The following is a 21,535-nucleotide window of genomic DNA, read 5'->3' as shown; positions in this document are numbered from 1 at the left end:
TGTTGAGTCGGGTAACACTCCGCCTCAAAGGATTACAGCTCATTCTACTAGGTTAGTTTCTACTTCCTGGGCGTTTAAGAATGAAGCTTCGGTTGATCAGATTTGCAAAACAGCAACTTGGTCCTCTTTGCATACTTTTACTAAATTCTACCATTTTTTATGTGTTTTCTTCTTCTGAAGCAGTTTTTGGTAGAAACGTACTTCAGGCAGTGGTTTCAGTTTGAATCTTCTGCTTATGTTTTTTCATTAAAAATTTTATTCTGGGTGTGGATTATTTTCAGCAGGAATTGGCTGTCTTTATTTTATCCCTCCCTCTCTAGTGACTCTTGTGTGGAAAGATCCACATCTTGGGTAATCATTATCCCATACGTCACTAGCTCATGGACTCTTGCTAATTACATGAAAGAAAACATAATTTATGTAAGAACTTACCTGATAAATTCATTTCTTTCATATTAGCAAGAGTCCATGAGGCCCGCCCTTTTTTGTGGTGGTTTTGATTTTTTTGTATAAAGCACAATTATTCCAATTCCTTATTTTATATGCTTTCGCACTTTTTTCTTATCACCCCACTTCTTGGCTATTCGTTAAACTGAATTGTGGGTGTGGTGAGGGGTGTATTTATAGGCATTTTAAGGTTTGGGAAACTTTGCCCCTCCTGGTAGGAATGTATATCCCATACGTCACTAGCTCATGGACTCTTGCTAATATGAAAGAAATGAATTTATCAGGTAAGTTCTTACATAAATTATGTTTTCTTTTGTCTATCTCTTCTGCTAGAATAGTTTCTTAATTGTCTGCTCTCTCTTGTGAGTCTCCTTATCTGATTTTTCATCCAGATAAAGCTGTTTTTCTTTGAAATTTTTACCTAAAGTTGTGAATTCTAACAACATCAATAGGGAAATTATTGTTTCTTCCTTGTGTCCAAATCCTAAGAATACTCTTGAAAGGTCTTTACATTCTTTGGATGTGGTAAGAGCTTTGAAATATTATGTTGAGGCTACTAAAGATTTCAGAAAGACTCTGCCATTTCCTTGGCATCCTGGTTGAAGCTTTTGATTCACAAAGCTTATTTGGAGGCGGGGGAGTCTCCGCCTTAGCCAATTACAGCTCATTCTACTAGATTGGTCGCCACATCTTGGGCTTTCAAGAATGAAGCTTCAGTTGATCAAATTTGCAAAGCAGCAACTTTGCATACATTTAGTAAATTTTACCATTTTGATGTGTTTGCTTCTTTGAAAGCAGCAGTTTGATTCTAGTCCCTATGATTTGAGTTTTTTTAATTCTTTTTAAAGAAAACTTAATTATTTTTTGGATTTAATTTCTCAGCGAAAATAGCTGTTTTTATTTTATCCCTCCCTCTCTAGTGCTCGTGGACTTCCACATCTTGGGTATTTATATCCCATATGTCACTAGCTCATGGACTCTTGCCACCTATATGAAAGAAAACATAATTTATGTAAGAACTTACCTGATAAATTCATTTATTTCATGGTGGAAATTGTTCATGAGACCCACCCAATTTTTTTGGGGTTATGATTTTTTTTATATAAAGCACTTTATTTATCCGGTTTCTCTTTTTTATGCTTTTACTCCTTTTACACATCACTAACTTGGCTATACGTTAAACTGAGGTATGAGTGAGGTGAGGGTGTATTTATAGGCATTTGAGGTTTGGGAAACTTTGCCCCCTCCTGGTAGGAATGTATATCCCATACGTCACTAGCTCATGGACTCTTGCCACCATGAACGAAATTAATTTATCAGGTAAGTTCTTACATAAATAATGTTTTTATTCAAATGCAGAAGATGTCATAGTACTTAAATATTTTTTCCCCCTTCATTATTTTGCTATTCAGCAAATGTATAACTTTTTAAAATGTAATTTTTTTTCAGTAATTGTTTACATGTATTATTGTTATTAACGAACATTGTTTTGACGTGGTGGATCTCACGGATTCTTCAAGGTTTCTTTGAACTATCTTTGAACTTATTCATCCCAAACGTGAGACAAAACATCCAATGAATATTTCTGTTGGATTAATGCTTCTTTTGTTCATTTGCTTTTTTCTGTCTTTTCTTCGTTTTATTCTACTTGGTTCCTTATTTCCACTATCTTATTTCATTATTATAATGTATTGAAAAATGATGAATAATAATAAAAAAAGAAAGGCAAGTAAATGTGTTATTTCTAACTTGTTTCTTAAAAAAATGAAAGTGCTTTTCAAAAGAGTGGGGCACTTAGAATATTTAACCAACAAAATCACGCTATTTTATTATGGCCCTTTAATGTGTCATTGTAAGTGTGCTTAAAGGGACACTAATGATGATAGAACATGCAGTTTTAATAATTTTCCAATTAGCTTCCATTAAAAAATAAATAAAATGAAAAAAAATAATTACATGCTCTATCTGAATCATGCAAGTTTTATTTTACTTTCCTATCCCTTTAAAACATGCTCTCCCAACCTAATCCAAGCTGGGTACAATTAAGACACGCTCTCCCAACTGAATCTAAAATGGGTAGAATTGAGCTGTGCTCTCCCAACCTAATCCAAGCTGGGTACAATTAAGACACACTCTCCCAACTGAATCTAAAATGGGTAGAATTGAGCTGTGCTCTCCCAACCTAATCCAAGATGGGTACAATTAAGACACGCTCTCCCAACTGAATCTAAAATGGGTATAATTAAACTGTGCTCTCCCAACCTAATCCAAGCTGGGTACAATTAAGACACGCTCTCCCAACTGAATCTAAAATGGGTAGAATTGAACTATTCTCTCCCAACCTAATCCAAGATGGATCGAATTAAGACATCCTAACCCTCCTAATCCAAAATGGGTGGAAACAGTTTAGAAATTCACCCTGGATTTAGGTTTGGTTTGCTGAAAAGGTTGAGGTGCGGGATCTATGTAAGTAAAAGTTTACCAATAACATCTTGTGAGAGTGGAAATCACATTCAAGTTACAAGTGTCAAATACTTTAAAGTAAAGCTAAGTAAAAACAAGGTGTTAGTCACCCATCATTTTTATTTCACCTGACCCTTTCCTATGGTTTTTTCCCCCCACACAGGCAGAAATATTTTACAAGAAGGATCCAAAGTTTTTGAGTCAGCTGCATTACTGCGAAGAGAAGGGAATCCCTCTTGTGGCCATTATTGGGGAAGATGAACTGAAAGCTGGTGTTGTAAAGCTGAGAGTTGTTGCAACAAGAGAAGAGGTAATAGAAAACTGGCATTTCTAGATATAATATTAGTTTTTTTTATATCAGGGGAGGGAAATGTCTAGTCTTAATGATAAACACAGGAAAAAGCCAAATTACTTGTTCACTGACATTTCTTACTAGCTGAGGACTATTGGAAATGTTAAGCCCTCATAGATCAAAACAGGGTGTTTGTTATTAGATTCGGAATTTACTGCCAAATGGTAATAGGTCAGATGTACTTTTTTTTTTACTTTACATTATATTAACAGAATAATGAGATACAGACATACATGTGCAAGATTGATACAGAAGCATATACATAATAATGAATAAGTAAAAGGAAGATACAATGAAGGAGAAATGCCAGTTCAGATATATGTGTATATATATATATATATATATATATATATATATATATATATATGTGTGTGTGTGTGTGTGTGTGTGTGTGTGTGTACTGTATATACATTTATATATATATAATGTATAGATATTTACATGACTATAATAATGACCAACTTCAGAGGATATATATATATACCTCCCAGTTTCTCTGTAGTGGATTAAAAATGCCCCTTTCCATCTAAAGGGGAGGAGAGTCCACGGCTTCATTCATTACTTTTGGGAATAAAGAACCTGGCCACCAGGTGGACGCAAAGACACCCCAGCCAAAGGCTTAAATACCTCCCCCACTCCCCTCATCCCCCAGTCATTCTTTGCCTTTCGTCACAGGAGGTTGGCAGAGAAGTGTCAGAATATTCAGAGTAGTCTCTTATGGAAGGTAGTACTCTTTGAAATGGGACTGGAGTTTTAAGCAGTCCTGTCAGCCTCTCACTAAGAGCATGGGTGAAAGAGTCCGCAGATGCAGGGAGAGTCTTTCTGCTAAACCATCCCAACTCACATTAACAGCTCCATAAGCAATCGGCATTGACGAGTTTCGCTGCCTGCTTCCTGCACTTAAGTCCATGTCAGGAGCGATGCTACTATACTATCACACTTGAGAAGCCGTGTTCCTGTTCCATGGCATAGATTCTGGTAAGATAGTTTCATTTTTTATATACATAATGATAACGCAAGAAGACAGAGTCACAGTGTGACACCTTTTATCTCTATAGAATCAAGGGTTAATATCCCTAGAAGGGGGATTATTGAACAGGGGGGGGTTGTACATAATGTTATTTGTTGTGTCATTGCTGGGATATATGTGAGATGAGGCTCTAGGTTTCATTTCCGAGAGTTACTTTACGCGGCTGATTTGGCGCGTTTTTTCTCCCTAGTGCAGGGACGGTCCTGCGAGGCTCTCCATGTGACCGGGTGGGGCCTATTCAACTTCCTCTTCTTGACCAGCAGTTGCAGGAGACAAATTGGTTTTTTTTCTGTGGTCCTGGTCTAAGGAAGGTGGTGAGTGCCCGGCCATTAGAAGTATAAAGGTGCCATTTATATAGTATATCGAGTCCGTAATAAAGGCGTAAGCTATGGAGTACTCTGACGCGTTGGAGGGTACTCCCTCTATAACTCCCTATTTAGTCTAATACCTGTGTTTATTGTGAGGAGGTTCTGGTAAATCCGCCTGCTCAACTCTGTTCCATATGCCTTGACAAGATTACTACATCTAGAATGAATAAGATGTTTAGTACTACTGAGCTGTCCACCTCTGAGGGTTCTCCATCCCGTGAGGTGCATTCCCTACTTTCATCTTCAATTACACATGCAGCTCCCCAGAACATTTACTCTTTCTACTGAAGCAAGTGCTTGCTACGCTGGAGGTTCCGGAACCGAAACTGCCGCAGGAACCTTTGATTCCTAAACTTGATAAAGTATATGAGGACAGGGTGGGGCGTCAGACCTTTCCGGTTCCTGTTAAGATGGCTAACATTATTAAAAATGAATTGGAGAAATTGGGTTCATCCTTTTCCCCTTCCTCTTCTTTGAAGAAACTGTTCCCCGTTCCGGACTCTCAGCTCGAGCTATGGGGGACTGTCCCTAAGGTGGATGGTGCTATCTCCACGCTCGCAAAGCGTACAACGATTCCTCTCAAGAATAGTTCGTCGTTTAAGGAGCCCATGAATAAAAAGTTAGAAAACATGTTGAGAAAGATGTTTCAGCACACAGGGTTTGTTTTTCAGCCAGCAGCGGCGGTAGCTGTGGTAGCCGGAGCTGCGACATATTGGTGTGAATCCCTGTCTGAGATGGTCGAGAGGGAGACTCCCCTTGAAGAGATACAGGATAGAATTAAGGCCTTAAGGGTAACTGATTCTTTTATTTGCAGATTATTCGCTTGAATGCAAAAATATCAGGTTTTTCCGTCCTAGCCCGTAGGGCTCTGTGGCTGAAGTCATGGTCTGCAGACATGACCTCTAAATCTAGGCTTCTTTCCCTTCCTTTTCAGGGAAAGATCCTATTTGGTCCAGGACTGGACTCGATCATATCCATGGTCACAGGAGGCAAGGGTGCCTTCCTGCCTCAGGATAAGGAGGCTAAACCTAAGGGATCTACTTTTCGTCCCTTTCGTTCAGACAAGGCCTATCGCCAGCAGCCCGCGGCAAAAGTGGAGCAGTCCAAGGGATCTTGGAAGCCAGCTCAGTCTTGGAATAAGTCCAAGCAGAACAAGAAGCCTGCCGAGACAAAATCGTCATGAAGGTGCGGCCCCCGACCGGTCAACGGACCGAGTAGGGGGGCAGATTATATATCTCTCTTCTCAGAAGTCTTATTGCAGGATGTTCAGGACCCTTGGGTTCTGGAGGTCATCGCCCAGGGTTACAGGATAGGGTTCAGATCTCATCCGCCCAGGGGCAGATTCCTCCTGTCAAACCTGTCTTCAATACCATAGAAGAGGGATGCCTTTCTAGAATGTGTGAGGGATCTCTCTTCTTTTGGAGTAATTGTACCAGTACCTCCAGCAGAGAGAGGTTTAGGGTACTTTTCAAACCTTTTCGTGGTCCCAAAGAAGGGGAGGGCAAGTTCCGACCGATTCTGGACCAATAATGTTTAAACAAATTTCTGGCCCTAGTTCAAAAGGGACAGTTCATGACAATAATAGACTTGAAGGATGCCTACCTTCATGTGCCAATCCACAGGGATCACTTCTGGTTCCTGAGATTTGTGTTTCTGGACCAACACTTCCAGTTTGTGGCCCTTCTCTTCGGTCTGGCAATGGCCCTGGGAGTCTTCACGAAGGTTCTGAGGGTCTGCTTGCAGTAGCAAGATCCAGAGGCATTGCTGTGGCACCATATCTGGACGACATCCTATTCCAAGCGCCATCGTTCAGTCTCGCAGAGGAACACTTGAGGGCTCTTCTTTTTCTCCTCCAATCTCACAGATGGAAGATAAACTCAGGAAAGAGTTTCTTGGTTCCTAGAAACAGGGTGGAATTCCTGGGCACGATAATAGACTCTATATCCATGAAGATATTTCTCATAGATCAGCGATGCAGGAAGATTGTGTCCACCTGTCTTGTCCTTGAGTCCTCCTCAAGACCCTCTGTGGCTCAGTGTATGGAGGTGATTGGGCTCATGGTATCCATCATCGATGTCATTCGCCAAGTTCCATCTCAGACCTCTTCAGCTGTTTATGTTGCGGCAGTGGAACGTCAATCATTCAGACTATCCCAACAGATTTCTCTGGATGATCGGACGACGCAATCCCTCTCTTGGTGGATCTGTCCGGAACAACTGTCCCAAGGGACATCCTTCCTGAGACCGTCCTGGGAGATTGTGACCACGGACGCGAGTCTGGCAGGATGGGTGCCAGGATGGCACAAGGAAGGTGGACTCGAGGAATCTCGCCTCCCAATCAATATTCTGGAACTTTGAGCAATCCACAATGCTCTGAAAGCTTGGCCTCTCCTGGGGTCGTTCAGCTTTATCAGATTCCAGACAGACAACATTACCTCGGTGGCCTACATCAACCATCAGGGGGGGACGAGAAGCTCTCAAGCAATGGTGGAGGTATCGCAGATATTTCTATGGGCAGAGTCCCACAACTGCTCGCTATCAGCAATCCGCATTCCGGTGTTGACAACTGTGAAGCGGATTTACTCAGTAGACAATCCTTCCATCCGGGGGAATGGTCTCTCCACCCCAAGGTGTTTGTGGAGATCTGTCACAGATGGGGGACGCCGGAGATAGATCTCATGGCGTCCAGACTCAATTGCAAGCTACCCAAATATGGGTCGCGGTCCAGGGATCCCCAGGCAGAGCTGGGCAATGCCTTGGCGGTGCCTTGGGGGTTCAACCTAGTTTACATTTTTCCACCGTTGCCACTTCTACCTTGTGTAGTGGCCTTCATCTTTCAGGAGCAAGCTTCAGCTATTGTGATTGCTTCGGCATGGCCACGGAGGACGTGGTTTGCGGATCTGGTGGGGATGTCATCTTCTTCGCCATGGAGGTTACCCTGTCACAGGGATCTGCTGGTACAGGGTCTCTTCCAACATCAAAATCTAGATTCTCTGAGGCTGACAGCGTGGAGATTGAACACTTAGTCTTAGTCAAGAGAGGATTCTCTGAGAGAGTGATTGATACTCTCGTTCAGGCCAGGAAGCCGGTCACTCGTCGCATCTATCATAAGGTGCGAAGGACTTACTTGTCCTGGTGTGAGAAACATGCATATCCTTGGCACAAGGTTAAGGTATCTAGGATTATGTCCTTTCTCCAGTATGGGTTGGAGAAAGGGCTTGCCGCCAGTTCCTTAAAGGGACAGATTTCGGCGTTATCTGTTTTGTTTCACAAGAGGCTCGCAGAGCTTCCTGATATTCAGTCTTTTTTGTTTAGGCTCTGTCTAAAATCAGGTCTGTCTTTAGACATTCTGCTCCACCCTGGAGCTTGAACTTGGTTCTTAGGGTGTTGCAGAAGGTTCCATTTGAACCTATGCACTCTATTGACATTAAGATTCTTTCTTGGAAGGTTCTCTTCCTGTTGTCTATTGCATCGGCATGCAGAGTATCTGAGTTGGTGGCCTTGCAATGTGAGCCTCCTTATCTGGTTTTTCATGCTGATAAGGCTGTTCTTCGCACTGGTATGGGATTTCTTCCCAAGTTTGTGTCTAACCGTAACATCAATCAGGAAATAGTTGTTCCTTCTTTGTACCCTAACCCTTCTTCCCCTAAGGAGAGGTTACTACATAATTTAGATGTGGTTTGAGCCTTGAAGTTTTATCTCCAGGCTACAAAGGATTTCAGACAATCTACATCTCTTTTTGTAGTGTATTCACGAAAACGCAAGAGACAGAGAGCCTCTTCAACTTTTTTGTCCTTTTGGTTGAGGAGCATGATTCGCTTGGTTTACGAGACAGCGGGACATAAGCCTCCTCAGAGGATCATGGCTCCTTCAATTAGAGCTGTGGCTTCTTCTTGGGCCTTCAATAATGAGGTCTCTATGGAGCAGATTTGTAAGTTGGCTACCTGGTCTTCCTTACATACTTTTACAAAGTTTTACAAATTTGACGTTTTTGCTTCTTCGGAAGCAGTTTTTGGGAGAAAGGTTTTGCAGGATGTGGTGCCCTCAGGATAGGGTCCGCCTCCTTTTTACCCTCCAATTTGTTCATTCAGGGTCCCACAAGTAATGAATGAAGCTGTGTACTCTCCTCCCCTTTAGATGGAAAACATAAATGATGCTTACCTGATAATTTAATTTCCATCGTGGGGAGGAGAGTTCAGGTAGACGGACCTAAATCTAGTTTTTTTCTTCTGGCACCATTTATACCCTGATATTTCTCCTACTGTTCCTTGTTCCCTCGGCAGAATAACTGGGGGATGAGGGGAGTGGGGGAGGTATTTAAGCCTTTGGCTGGGGTGTCTATGCCTCCTCCTGGTGGCCAGGTTCTTAATTCTCACAAGTAATGAATGAAGCCGTGGACTCTCCTCCCCATAATGGAAATTAAATTATCAGGTAAGCATAATTTATGTTTCTTTCATCTAATTAGCAAGAGTCTATGAGCTAGTGACGTATGGGATATACATTCCTACCAGGAGGGGCAAAGTTTCCCAAACCTTAAAATGCATATAAATACACCCCTCACCACACCCACAATTCAGTTTTATCAACTTTGCCTCCCGTGGAGGTGGTGAAGTAAGTTTGTGCTTAAGATTCTTCGTTGATATGCGCTTCGCAACAGGCTGAAGCCCGGTTTTCCTCTCGAAGTGCAGCGAATGTCAGAGAGACGTGAAGAGAGTATTGCCTATTTGAATACAATGGTCTACCTCTAGGGGATTTATTTCATAGGTTCTCTGTTATCGGTCGTAGAGATTTCTTCTCCTACCTCCCTTTTCAGATCGACGATATACTCTTATATACCATTACCTCTACTGATTCTCGTTTCAGTACTGGTTTGGCTATCTGCTATATGTAGAGGAGTGTCCTGGGGTAAGTCTTATTCTTTGTGACACTCTACGCTATGGTTGGGCACTTTATATGTAAAGTTCTAAATATATGTCTATAAACTTATATTTGCCTTGTTTCAGGATAATCAGTATTCCTTTTTAAATACAGACTCTCAGTTTCATTATTGGGATAATGCATTTAATTATTTTTTCTTACCTTGAAAAATTTCATTTGACCATTTTTTCCTGCATGCTGTTAGGCTCGCGGGGGCAGAAAATGTTTCTTTTTATTACGTCATTTTTTGGCACGAACTTTTTTGGCGCTAAAAATTTTGTCATTTCCGGTGACGTAGTTTACGCCGGAAGTTGTATTCTGTTACGCATGCGTATTCAGACATTTTTTTGCGCCAAAAAAATGTGGGCGTCTTTTTTACTCACATTATTTAAACATTTCTTTTTCTTTGCTTCTGGTTCTAGAAGCTTATTTTTTGCATTCTTTCCCATTCCTGAAACTGTCATTTAAGGAATTTGATAATTTTGCTTTATATGTTGTTTTTTCTATTACATATTGCAAGATGTCTCACCCTGACCCTGGATCTAAATCCACTAATGGACAGACGCTGCCTGATTCTGGTTCTACCAAAGTTAAGTGTATATGTTGTAAACTTGTGGTAACTGTTCTTCCAGCTGTAGTTTGTGAAAGCTGTCATGATAAACTTTCCAATGCAGATTGTGTTTCCATTAGTAATAATCCTTTACCTGTTGTTGTTCCTTCAACATCTATTGTTCAGGATGTTCCTGTTAATGTTAAAGAATTTGTTTCTAATTCTATTAGGAAGGCTCTGTCTGTTATTCCTCCTTCCAGTAAATGTAAAAGGTCTTTCAAAACTTCTCACACTTCAGATGAATTTTTAGGTGACCGCCATCATTCTGACTTATCTGTTTCTGGTGAGATTTCTTCCGGTTCAGAAGATTCTACTTCAGATATTGATACTGATAAATCTTCATATTTATTTAAGATGGAGTTTATTCGTTCATTACTTAAAGAAGTTTTGATTGATTTAGATATGGAGGAGTCTAGTCCTCTTGATACTAAAACTGCTAAACATTTAAATTCGGTTTATAAACCTCATGTGTTAATTCCGGAAGTTTTTCCAGTTCCTGATGCTTTCTCAGATGTGATTGCTAGGGAATGGGATAGTCTGGGTACTTCATTTACTCCTTCTCCAAGGTTTAAGAAATTGTACCCTGTGCCATCGGATAGATTGGAGTTTTGGGATAAAATCCCTAAAGTCGATGGGGCTATCTCTACTCTTGCCAAACGTACTGCTATTCCTACGGCAGATAGCACTTCGTTTAAAGATCCTTTAGATGGAAAATTGAATCTTTTTTAAGAAAAGCTTATTTATGTTCAGGTAATCTACTAAGACCTGCTATCTCTTTGGCTGATGTTGCAGCAGCTTCAACTTTCTGGTTGGAGGCTTTAGCGCAACAAGTGACAGATCATAATACATATAGCATTGTTAAACTTCTTCAACACGCTAATAACTTTGTCTGTGATGCCATTTTTGATATCATTAGAGTTGATGTCCGGTATATGTCTTTAGCTATTTTAGCTAGACGAGCTTTATGGCTTAAATCCTGGAATGTAGATGTGACTTCTAAGTCAACTTTGCTTTCTCTCTCTTTCCAAGGTAATAAGTTGTTTGGTTCTCAGTTGGATTCTATAATTTCAACTGTTACTGGAGGGAAGGGTGCCTTTTTGCCTCAGGGCAAAAAATCTAAAGGTAATTACAGGGCTGCTAATCGTTTTCGTTCCTTTCGTCAGAATAAGGAGCAGAAGTCCGATCCTTCCCCTAAAGGAACAGTTTCCGGTTGGAAACCTAATCCAGTCTGGAATAAATCCAAGCCTTCTAGAAAGTCAAAACCAGCTCCTAAATCCGCATGAAGGTGCGGCCCTCATTCCAGCGCAGCTGGTAGGGGGCAGGTTACGATTTTTCAAAGAGGTTTGGATCAATTCGGTTCACAGTCTTTGGATTCAGAACATTGTTTCGCAAGGGTACAGAATAGGTTTCAAAGTAAGACTGCCTGTGAGAAGATTCTTTCTCTCACGCATTCCAGTCAATCCAGTGAAGGCTCAGGCATTTCTGAAATGTGTTTCAGACCTAGAGTTAGCTGGGGTAATTATACCAGTTCCAGTTCTGGAACAAGGTCTGGGGTTTTATTCGAATCTATTCATCGTACCAAAGAAAGAGAATTCTTTCAGACCAGTTCTGGACCTAAAGATATTGAATCGTTATGTAAGGATACCAACATTCAAAATGGTGACTATAAGAACTATTCTGCCTTTTGTTCAGCAAGGGCATTATATGTCTACAATAGACTTACAGGATGCATACCTGCATATTCCAATTCATCCAGATCACTATCAGTTTCTGAGAGTCTCTTTTCTAGACAAGCATTACCAGTTTATTGCTCTTCCATTTGGTCTAGCAACAGCGCCAAGGATCTTTTCGAAGGTTCTCGGTGCCCTTCTCTCTGTAATCAGAGAACAGGGTATTGCGGTATTTCCTTATTTGGACGATATCTTGGTACTTGCTCAGTCTTCACATTCTGCAGAATCTCATACGAATCAACTTGTGTTGTTTCTTCAAAATCATGGTTGGAGGATCAATTTGCCAAAGAGTTTCTTGATTCCTCAGACAAGGGTAACCTTTTTAGGTTTCCAAATAGATTCAGTGTCCATGACTTTGTCTCTGACAGAAAAGAGACGTCTGAAATTGGTTTCAGCCTGTCGAAGCCTTCAGTCTCAATCGTTCCCTTCGGTAGCATTATGCATGGAGATTTTAGGTCTCATGACTGCTGCATCGGACGCGATCCATTTTGCTCGTTTTCACACGAGACCACTCCAGCTTTGTATGCTGAACCAGTGGTGCAGGGATTATACAAGGATATCACAAATAATATCCTTAAATCCCAATGTTCGATCATCTCTAACTTGGTGGTTGGATCACCATCGTTTAATTCAAGGGGCCTCTTTTGTTCGTCCAACCTGGACTGTGATCTCAACAGATGCAAGTCTATCAGGTTGGGGAGCTGTATGGGGATCTCTGACAGCGCAAGGGGTTTGGGAATCTCAAGAGGCGAGATTACCAATCAACATTTTGGAACTCCGTGCGATTTTCAGATCCCGGGATCCTCAGGCGGAAGCAGTGGATGCGTTGACAATTCCTTGGAATTATCATCCTGCTTATATCTTTCCGCCTCTAGTTCTTCTTCCGAAAGTAATCTCCAAAATTTTAATGGAGCGCTCACTTGTACTGCTGGTGGCTCCAGCATGGCCGCACAGGTTTTGGTTTGCGGATCTCGTTCGGATGGCCAGTTGTCAACCTTGGACACTTCCGTTAAGGCCAGACCTATCTCAAGGCCCTTTTTTTCCATCAGGATCTCAAATCATTAAATTTGAAGGTATGGAGATTGAACGCTTGATACTTAGTCATAGAGGTTTCTCTGACTCAGTGATTAATACTATGTTACAGGCTCGTAAATCTGTATCTAGGAAAATTTATTATCGAGTTTGGAAGACTTACATCTCTTGGTGTTCCTCTCATAAATTCTCCTGGCATTCTTTCAGAATTCCTAGAATTTTACAATTTCTTCAGGATGGTTTGGATAAAGGTTTGTCTGCAAGTTCTTTGAAAGGACAAATATCTGCTCTTTCTGTTCTTTTTCACAGAAAGATTGCTAATCTTCCTGATATTCATTGTTTTGTACAGGCTTTGGTCTGTATCAAACCCGTCATTAAGCCAATCTCTCCTCCTCAGAGTCTTAATTTGGTTTTGTCAGCTTTACAGGCTCCTCCGTTTGAGCCTATGCATTCTCTGGACATTAAATTACTTTCTTGGGAAGTACTGTTCCTTTTGGCTATCTCTTCTGCTAGAAGAGTTTCTGAGTTATCTGCTCTTTCTTGTGAATCTCCTTTTCTGATTTTTCATCAGGATAAGGCGGTGTTGCGGACTTCATTTCAATTTTTACCTAAGGTTGTGAATTCTAACAACATTAGTAGAGAAATTGTTGTCCCTTCATTATGTCCTAATCCTAAGAATTCTAAGGAGAGATGGTTACATTCTTTGGATGTAGTTAGAGCTTTGAAATATTATGTTAAAGCTACTAAAGATTTTAGAAAGACTTCTAGTCTGTTTGTTATCTTTTCTGGTTCCAGGAAAGGTCAAAAGGCTTCTGCCATTTCTTTGGCGTCTTGGTTAAAGTCTTTGATTCATCATGCTTATGTAGAGTCGGGTAAGTCCCCGCCTCAAAGAATTATGGCTCATTCTACTAGGTCAGTTTCTACTTCCTGGGCTTTTAGGAATGAAGCTTCTGTTGATCAGATTTGCAAAGCAGCAACTTGGTCTTCTTTGCATACTTTTACTAAATTCTACCATTTTGATGTGTTTTCTTCTTCTGAAGCAGTTTTTGGTAGAAAAGTACTTCAGGCAGCTGTTTCTGTTTGATTCGTCTTCTTATAATTTCAGTTTTTTTCATTATAAAGATTAAAACTTTTGTTTTGGGTTGTGGATTATTTTTTTCAGCGGAATTGGCTGTCTTTATTTTATCCCTCCCTCTCTAGTGACTCTTGCGTGGAAGTTCCACATCTTGGGTATCTGCTATCCCATACGTCACTAGCTCATGGACTCTTGCTAATTACATGTAAGAACTTACCTGATAAATTCATTTCTTTCATATTAGCAAGAGTCCATGAGGCCCACCCTTTTTGTGGTGGTTATGATTTTTTTGTATAAAGCACAATTATTCCAATTCCTTATTTTTTTGATGCTTTCGCTCCTTTTTTTCACCCCACTTCTTGGCTATTCGTTAAACTGAATTGTGGGTGTGGTGAGGGGTGTATTTATAGGCATTTTAAGGTTTGGGAAACTTTGCCCCTCCTGGTAGGAATGTATATCCCATACGTCACTAGCTCATGGACTCTTGCTAATATGAAAGAAATGAATTTATCAGGTAACTTCTTACATAAATTATGTTTTTTGGACTTCTTTAGACTTGAAATACAAGTGATCAAAGGCCTTGCAGTTTTACTTGTTTTGATTTTAATTAAAAAAAAAAGGTGAAGTTGTGGACCACAAATGCTGGAAGATTTGTACATATTAGAGCACTGTTGGTCATGCCAAAAATGTTTATAATACTTCTACTTTATAAACATGCTCTTTTAATGAATTTAAATAGTAAAAATGTTCCTTTCATGTAATTTACCTAAGGGAAAATGTACATTTTACTCACAGCTCTGCAAGACTTTTGAACACAATAAATGTCAGTTGAATTTCTTGAGTTGTATTATAAATAAGGTTATTATTGCTAGTACATAACTGTTCTCTGCTGTACTTGACTTTCACATAGGTCACAAAACCATTAGCAGTGCACACTGCCATACTGTTATCATTATCTATATTACTTTATTTCAAATATTTTTCTTTCCTTTATAATAATAATTATTTAATTTTCTTCTTAACAGATTAGTATCTCCAGAGAAAATCTAGTTGCAGAAATCAGGAGAAGGACCAACTGACCTATATGTATAGAATTCAGGAATCCTTAAATTAAAAATCAGTCTTCCAGGAAGACATGACACATTTAAAGGATCATGTTAGACAAGATATAGATATATTAAAACTTTTGTAGCATGTGTACAGCCATATTAATGCACCAGTGTCGTTTCTTGCATATAAATACATCAGGAAGAGATACATTTTCATGCTAAAATTCAGGAGTTTTTATAAAAATAAATAAATAAAACTGTTTTGGGGGGGTTTTCGCTTTAAATTCTACAGACAAATAAGAACATAACATTTATTAACTTTTAATGCACACTATGCCAGAAAATGTATAAAGATAAATAAAAATGGTGTTACATATATTATTAATTTCTGTTTTGACTGTTTTTGTTTCAGTTTCAAAATGAGTGTATTGTATGCATTTTGGCATAACTGTGTTGATATTTATATTAGTTGCTAAAATGTAAAAAAATTAAAAAAAATTAATTCCTCCAAAGCATGGGCGCGATCCGATGTACATCGTAGTTTGCGGCGCAAGCAAGAGAACCCCTGCCGCCCGTAGTTTCAGCTCGCAACTCGTGCTATCCAATATACCCCGCCAGCAATTGCTAAAGTGCCGTAAGTCGGATAAACTAGCGATGTCCAGAAATCTGCGTAAGTACAAATTTCTGGAGTCGCCAGTGACTTACGACACTTTAGAAACTGCCGGCGCCTACAAAACCTGACTAAGTTATTAAATCTCCCATACTGTCTAACACGCCTCCCAAACATAGCCCGACACATATACCCCTCTATCCGCTCTCCCCCCTCACTCTCCTAATAATAAATGTATTAACCCCTAAACTGCCGCTCCCGGACCCCGCCGCACCTAATAAAGTTATTAACCCCTAAACCGCCGCTCCCGGACCCTGCAGCCAGCTACATTAACTACCCCCTAATGTGAGCCCCTTAGACCGCCGCCACCTACATTAACTACCCCCTAATGTGAGCCCCTTACACTGCAGCCACCTAGATTAAATACCCCCTAATGTGAGCCCCTTACACCACCACCACCTACATTAACTACCCCCTAATGTGAGCCCCTTACACCGCCGCCACCTACCTACCCCCTAATGTGAGCTCCTACCCCGCCGCCAGCTATATTAAATTATTAACCCCTAATCTAATTCCCCTACCCCGCCACCAGCTATATTAAAATTATTAACCCCTAATTTAATCCCCCTTACACCGCCGCCACCTACATTACCTACCCCCTAATGTGAGCTCCTACTCAGCCGCCAGCTATATTAAAATTATTAACCCCTAATCTAATCCCCCTACCCCGCCGCCAGCTATATTAAAATTATTAACCCCTAATTTAATCCCCCTACCCCGCCGCCAGCTGTATTAAATACATTAACCCCTAATCTTATCCCCCTAAAGTAATCAGCTCTATTACCAGCCCTTTAAAGGGCTTTTTGCGGGCCATTGCCCCAAAGTAATCAGCTCTTTTATCAGCCCTTAAAAGGGCTTTTTGCGGGGCATTGTCACAAAGTAATCAGCTCTTTTGCCTCTAATCTAAATCCCCCTACACCGCCGCCACCTATATTAAATGTATTAACCCCTAATCTAATCCCCCTACACCGCCGCCACCTATAATAAATGTATTACCACCTAATCTAATCCCCCTACACCGCCGCCACCTATATTAACTATATTAACCCTAATTATATTAGGGTTCATATAGATATTATATATATATATTAACTGTATTAACCCTAATTATATTAGGGTTAATATAGTTATTATATTATATATATTAACTATATTAACCCTAATTATATTAGGGTTAATATAGTTATTATATTATATATATATATATATATTAAGTATAATAACCCTATCTAACTCTAACACCCCTAACTAAATTCTTATTAAAATAAATCTAATTAATATTATTAATTAAAATATTCCTATTTAAATCTAAATACTTACCTATAAAATAAACCCTAAGATAGCTACAATATAATTAATAATTACATTGTAGCTATTTTAGGGTTTATATTTATTTTACAGGTAACTTGGTATTTATTTTAACTAGGTACAATAGCTATTAAATAGTTAATAACTATTTAATAGCTACCTTGTTAAAATATTTACCAATTTACCTGTAAAATAAATCCTAACCTAAGTTACAAATACACCTACACTATCAATAAATTGTAGTTTATTTAATTTATTGATAGTGTAGGTGTATTTGTAACTTAGGTTAGGATTTATTTTACAGGTAAATTGGTAATTATTTTAACAAGGTAGCTATTAAATAGTTATTAACTATTTAATAGCTATTGTACCTGGTTAAAATAAATACTGTACCAAGTTACCTGTAAAATAAATATAAACCCTAAAATAGCTACAATGTAATTATTAATTATATTGTAGCTATCTTAGGGTTTATTTTATAGGTAAGTATTGAGATTTAAATAGGAATAATTTAGTTAATATTATTTAGATTTATTTTAATAATAATTAAGTTAGGGGTGTTAGAGTTAGATAGGGTTAATATAGTTAATATATATAATATAACTATATTAACTATATTAACCTTAATATAATTAGGGTTAATATAGGTGGCGGTATAGGGGGATTAGATTAGGGGTTAATTAATTTAATATAGGTGGCGGCGGTGTAGGGGGTTTAGATTAGGGGTTAATACATTTATTATAGGTGGCGGCGGTGTAGGGGGATTTAGATTACAGGCAAAAGAGCTGATTACTTTGTGACAATGCCCCGTAAAAAGCCCTATTAAGGGCTGGTAAAAGAGCTGATTACTTTGGGGCAAAGCCCCGCAAAAAGCCCTTTTAAGGGCTGGCAATAGAGCTGTTTACTTTGGGGTAATGCCACGCAAAAAGCCCTTTTCAGGGCTATTTGTAGGTTTAAACTTAGGTTTAGTGGTAGGGATATTTTAGTATTTTAGGGGTTAATTAATTTAATATAGGTGGCGGCGGTATAGGGGGATTAGATTAGGGGTTAATAATTTAATATAGGTGGTGGCGGTGTAGGGGGCTCACATTAGGGGTTAATATAGTTTAAATAGGTGGCGGCGGTGTAGGGGGATCATATTAGGGGGTAACATAGTTAATGTAGGTGGCGGCGGGGTAGGGGGCTCACATTAGGGGGTAAAACATTTAATGTAGCTAGCGGTGGTGTAGGGGGCTCAGATTAGGTGGTGATATAGATAATGTAGCTGGCGGCGGGGTCTGGGAGCGGCAGTTTAGGGGTTAAACACTTTATTAGGGATTTTGACGGGGGATCGCGGTTGACATTGCGCATGCGTTAGGTGTTAGGTTTTATTTTGCAGGTAGTTTAGGGAGTTACGGGGCTCCAATACACAGCGTAAGGCTTACTACGCCTGCAATTTGTGGCAAGGTGAAAATGGAGTAAGATTTCTCCATTTTCGCTACGTAAGTCCTTACGCTGTATATTGGATACCAAACTGCGCTGGTCTGGTATACCTGTCTATGGGCCAAAAAACTACGCCCGAAGGCAGAAATATACGAGCGTAACTTCTAGGTTACGCCGTATATGTGATACCAAACCAGCGCAAAATTTGGCTTTGCGGGCGACGCTGCATATCGGATCGAGGCCCAGGTCTGTAACACCAATTTTGTAGAGCAGTCTAGTAAGTTTTAATAGATAAATTCAGACAAAAATACAGAAGCGCTTTATTCACTACTAGTGTTAAAGCCCGTGTACACGAGCCAAAATGTGTGTCTCGCGCAGTCGTATGTTTGTTTCGCGTAGTCTCAGGGCCAGGTGTTTTTGTCTCCCGCAGTCTCTACTGCGCATGACTGCATCGGACAAACATACCTGGCCTTTTATTATATAGGATTAGAGCTCAATAAAGGAAACCCATGAACAAAACCTTGATTCAGTAAGCAAAAAGACTCTTGGTTAAAACGTTTGCTACTTTTCATAACCGACATGTTCTCTCAACTATTTTTATGAAACTTTCACAATCTAAACCAGAAAATAGGTGACTGTATAACAATGACATGAGTAAATTGGATTCACCTTAAGTAGAAGATAAAAAAAAAAAGCGATTTCCTAAAATATTTCATATCTTAGCTCACCCTAAATAATACCAATGAGAGACCCTTGAAAGAACGTCAGGCACACCAAAGAACACTGCTGCAGCAAGAGTATGCTTTGAAGTTTATACGTTTGTTACAGTTAACTTTGTATTTTGAAATTACATTATACATTTAAAGGAACAGTCTACTTAGCTTTCAACTAAGAATACCAAGAGAACAAAGCAAATGTGATGATAAAAGTAAATTGGAAAGTTGTTTAAAATCACATGCCCTATCTGGTAATAAAAGTAAATTGGAAAGTTGTTTAACCCCTTAACGACTGACGACGTGCAGGGTACGTCCTCTAAAAAATGTCAGTTAACGACCAAGGACGTACCCTGCACGTCCTCAGTCTGGAAAGCAGCTGGAAGCGATCCTGCTCGCTTCCAGCTGCTTTCCGGTTATTGCAGTGATGCCTCGACATCGAGGCATCCTGCAATAACACTTTCTGGCCATCCGATGCAGAGAGAGCCACTCTGTGGCCCTCTCTGCACCGGACATCGATGGCCGGTATCGTTGGTGGGTGGGAGCCGACTTGGGAGGCGGGTGGGCGGCCATCGGTGATCTCTGTAAGGTTGAGGGGGGCGGAGCTTTCGGGGGCGCGCGCGCGCGTGCACGGGGGGTGGCGGGCGGGCGCGTGCACGGGGCGGGAGCGGATGGGAACCGCTACACTACAGAAAAAGTTAGGAGTAAAAGTGTAATAAAAAATTAAATAAACATTTTTTTAAAAAAGCATCTAAGCGATCTGGAAGGGTGGGGGGTTGGTATTGGGGGGGGAAGCTACACTACAGAAAAGGGACATTTTTTTTTAATAAAAAAACATATTTTCACTAAAATGGGTACTGGCAGACAGCTGCCAGTACCCAAGATGGCGCACATTAAGTCAGAGGGGGAGGGTTAGAGAGCTGTTGGGTGGGGGATCAGTGAGGTTGGGGGCTAAGGGGGATCCTACACAGAAGCATATGTAAATATGCTAAAAAAAACGCACAAAAAAGCCCAAATTTTCCTTTTATTTTAGTACTGGCAGAGTTTCTGCCAGTACTTAAGATGGCAGGGGACATTTGTGGGGTAGGGGAGGGAAGAGAGATGTTTGGGAGGGATCAGGGGGTCTGATGTTTCCGGTGGGAGGCTGATCTCTACACTAAAGCTAAAATTAACCCTGCAAGCTCCCTACAAGCTACCTAATTAACCCCTTCACTGCTAGCCATAATACACGTGTGATGCGCAGCGCCATTTAGCAGCATTCTAATTACCAAAAAGCAACGCCAAAGTCATATATGTCTGCTATTTCTAAACAAAGGGGATCCCAGAGAAGCATTTACAACCATTTGTGCCATAATTGCACAAGCTGTTTGTAAATGATTTCAGTGAGAAACGTAAAATTGTGAAAAACTTAACGTTTTTTTTTAATTTGATCGCATTTGGCGGTGAAATGGTGGCATGAAATATACCAAAATGGGCCTAGATCAATACTTGGGGTTGTCTACTACACTACACTAAAGCTAAAAATACCCCAAAAAGCTCCTTACATGCTCCCTAATTAACCCCTTCACTGCTGGGCATAATACACGTGTGGTGCGCAGTGGCATTTAGCGGCCTTCTAATTACCAAAAAGCAATGCCAAAGCCATATATGTCTGCTATTTCTGAACAAAGGGGATCCCAGAGAAGAATTTACAACCATTTATGCCATAATTGCACAAGCAGTTTGTAAATAATTTCAGTGAGAAACTGAAAGTTTGTGAAAAAATTTGTGAAAAAGTGAACGATTTTTTGTATTTGATCGCATTTGGCGGTGAAATGGTGGCATGAAATATACCAAAATGGGCCTAGATCAATACTTTGGGATGTCTTCTAAAAAAATATATATATATGTCAATGGATATTCAGGGATTCCTGAAAGATATCAGTGTCCCAATGTAACTAGCGCTAATTTTGAAAAAAAAATGGTTTGAAAATAGCAAAGTGCTACTTGTATTTATGGCCCTATAAGTTACAAAAAAAGCAAAGAAGATGTAAACATTGGGTATTTCTAAACTCAGGACAAAATTTAGAAACTATTTAGCATGGGTGTTTTTTGGTGGTTGTAGATATGTAACAGATTTTGGGGTTCAAAGTTAGAAAAAGTGTGTTTTTTTCCATTTTTCCTCATATTTTATAAAAAAAATTATAGTAAATGATAAGATATGATGAAAATAATGGTATTTTTAGAAAGTCCATTTAATGGCGAGAAAAACGGTATATAATATGTGTGGGTACAGTAAATGAGTAAGAGGAAAATTTCAGCTAAACACAAACACCGCAGAAATGTAAAAATAGCCTTGGTCCCAAACGGA

General features: G+C 39.9%; 1 protein-coding gene across 1 annotated transcript in view; it reads left to right on the top strand.

The window, feature by feature from the left end:
• Window positions 1–15,457, top strand: part of LOC128663982 (histidine--tRNA ligase, cytoplasmic) — a 354,313-nt gene extending 338,856 nt beyond the window's left edge. The window contains exons 13-14 of the mRNA XM_053718604.1: window positions 3,074–3,220; window positions 15,049–15,457. Of these exons, the coding sequence (XP_053574579.1) occupies window positions 3,074–3,220; window positions 15,049–15,102 (201 nt within the window). The 3' untranslated portion in view covers window positions 15,103–15,457. The remainder of the gene's footprint in view (window positions 1–3,073; window positions 3,221–15,048) is intronic.
• The last annotated feature ends 6,078 nt before the right edge of the window (window positions 15,458–21,535 follow it).

This window comes from Bombina bombina, chromosome 6, assembly GCF_027579735.1.
Source record: "Bombina bombina isolate aBomBom1 chromosome 6, aBomBom1.pri, whole genome shotgun sequence".
NCBI classification, from domain to species: domain Eukaryota; kingdom Metazoa; phylum Chordata; class Amphibia; order Anura; family Bombinatoridae; genus Bombina; species Bombina bombina.
Note: the sequence above shows the minus strand (reverse complement) of the source record. Positions and strands in the feature narration are given on the sequence as shown.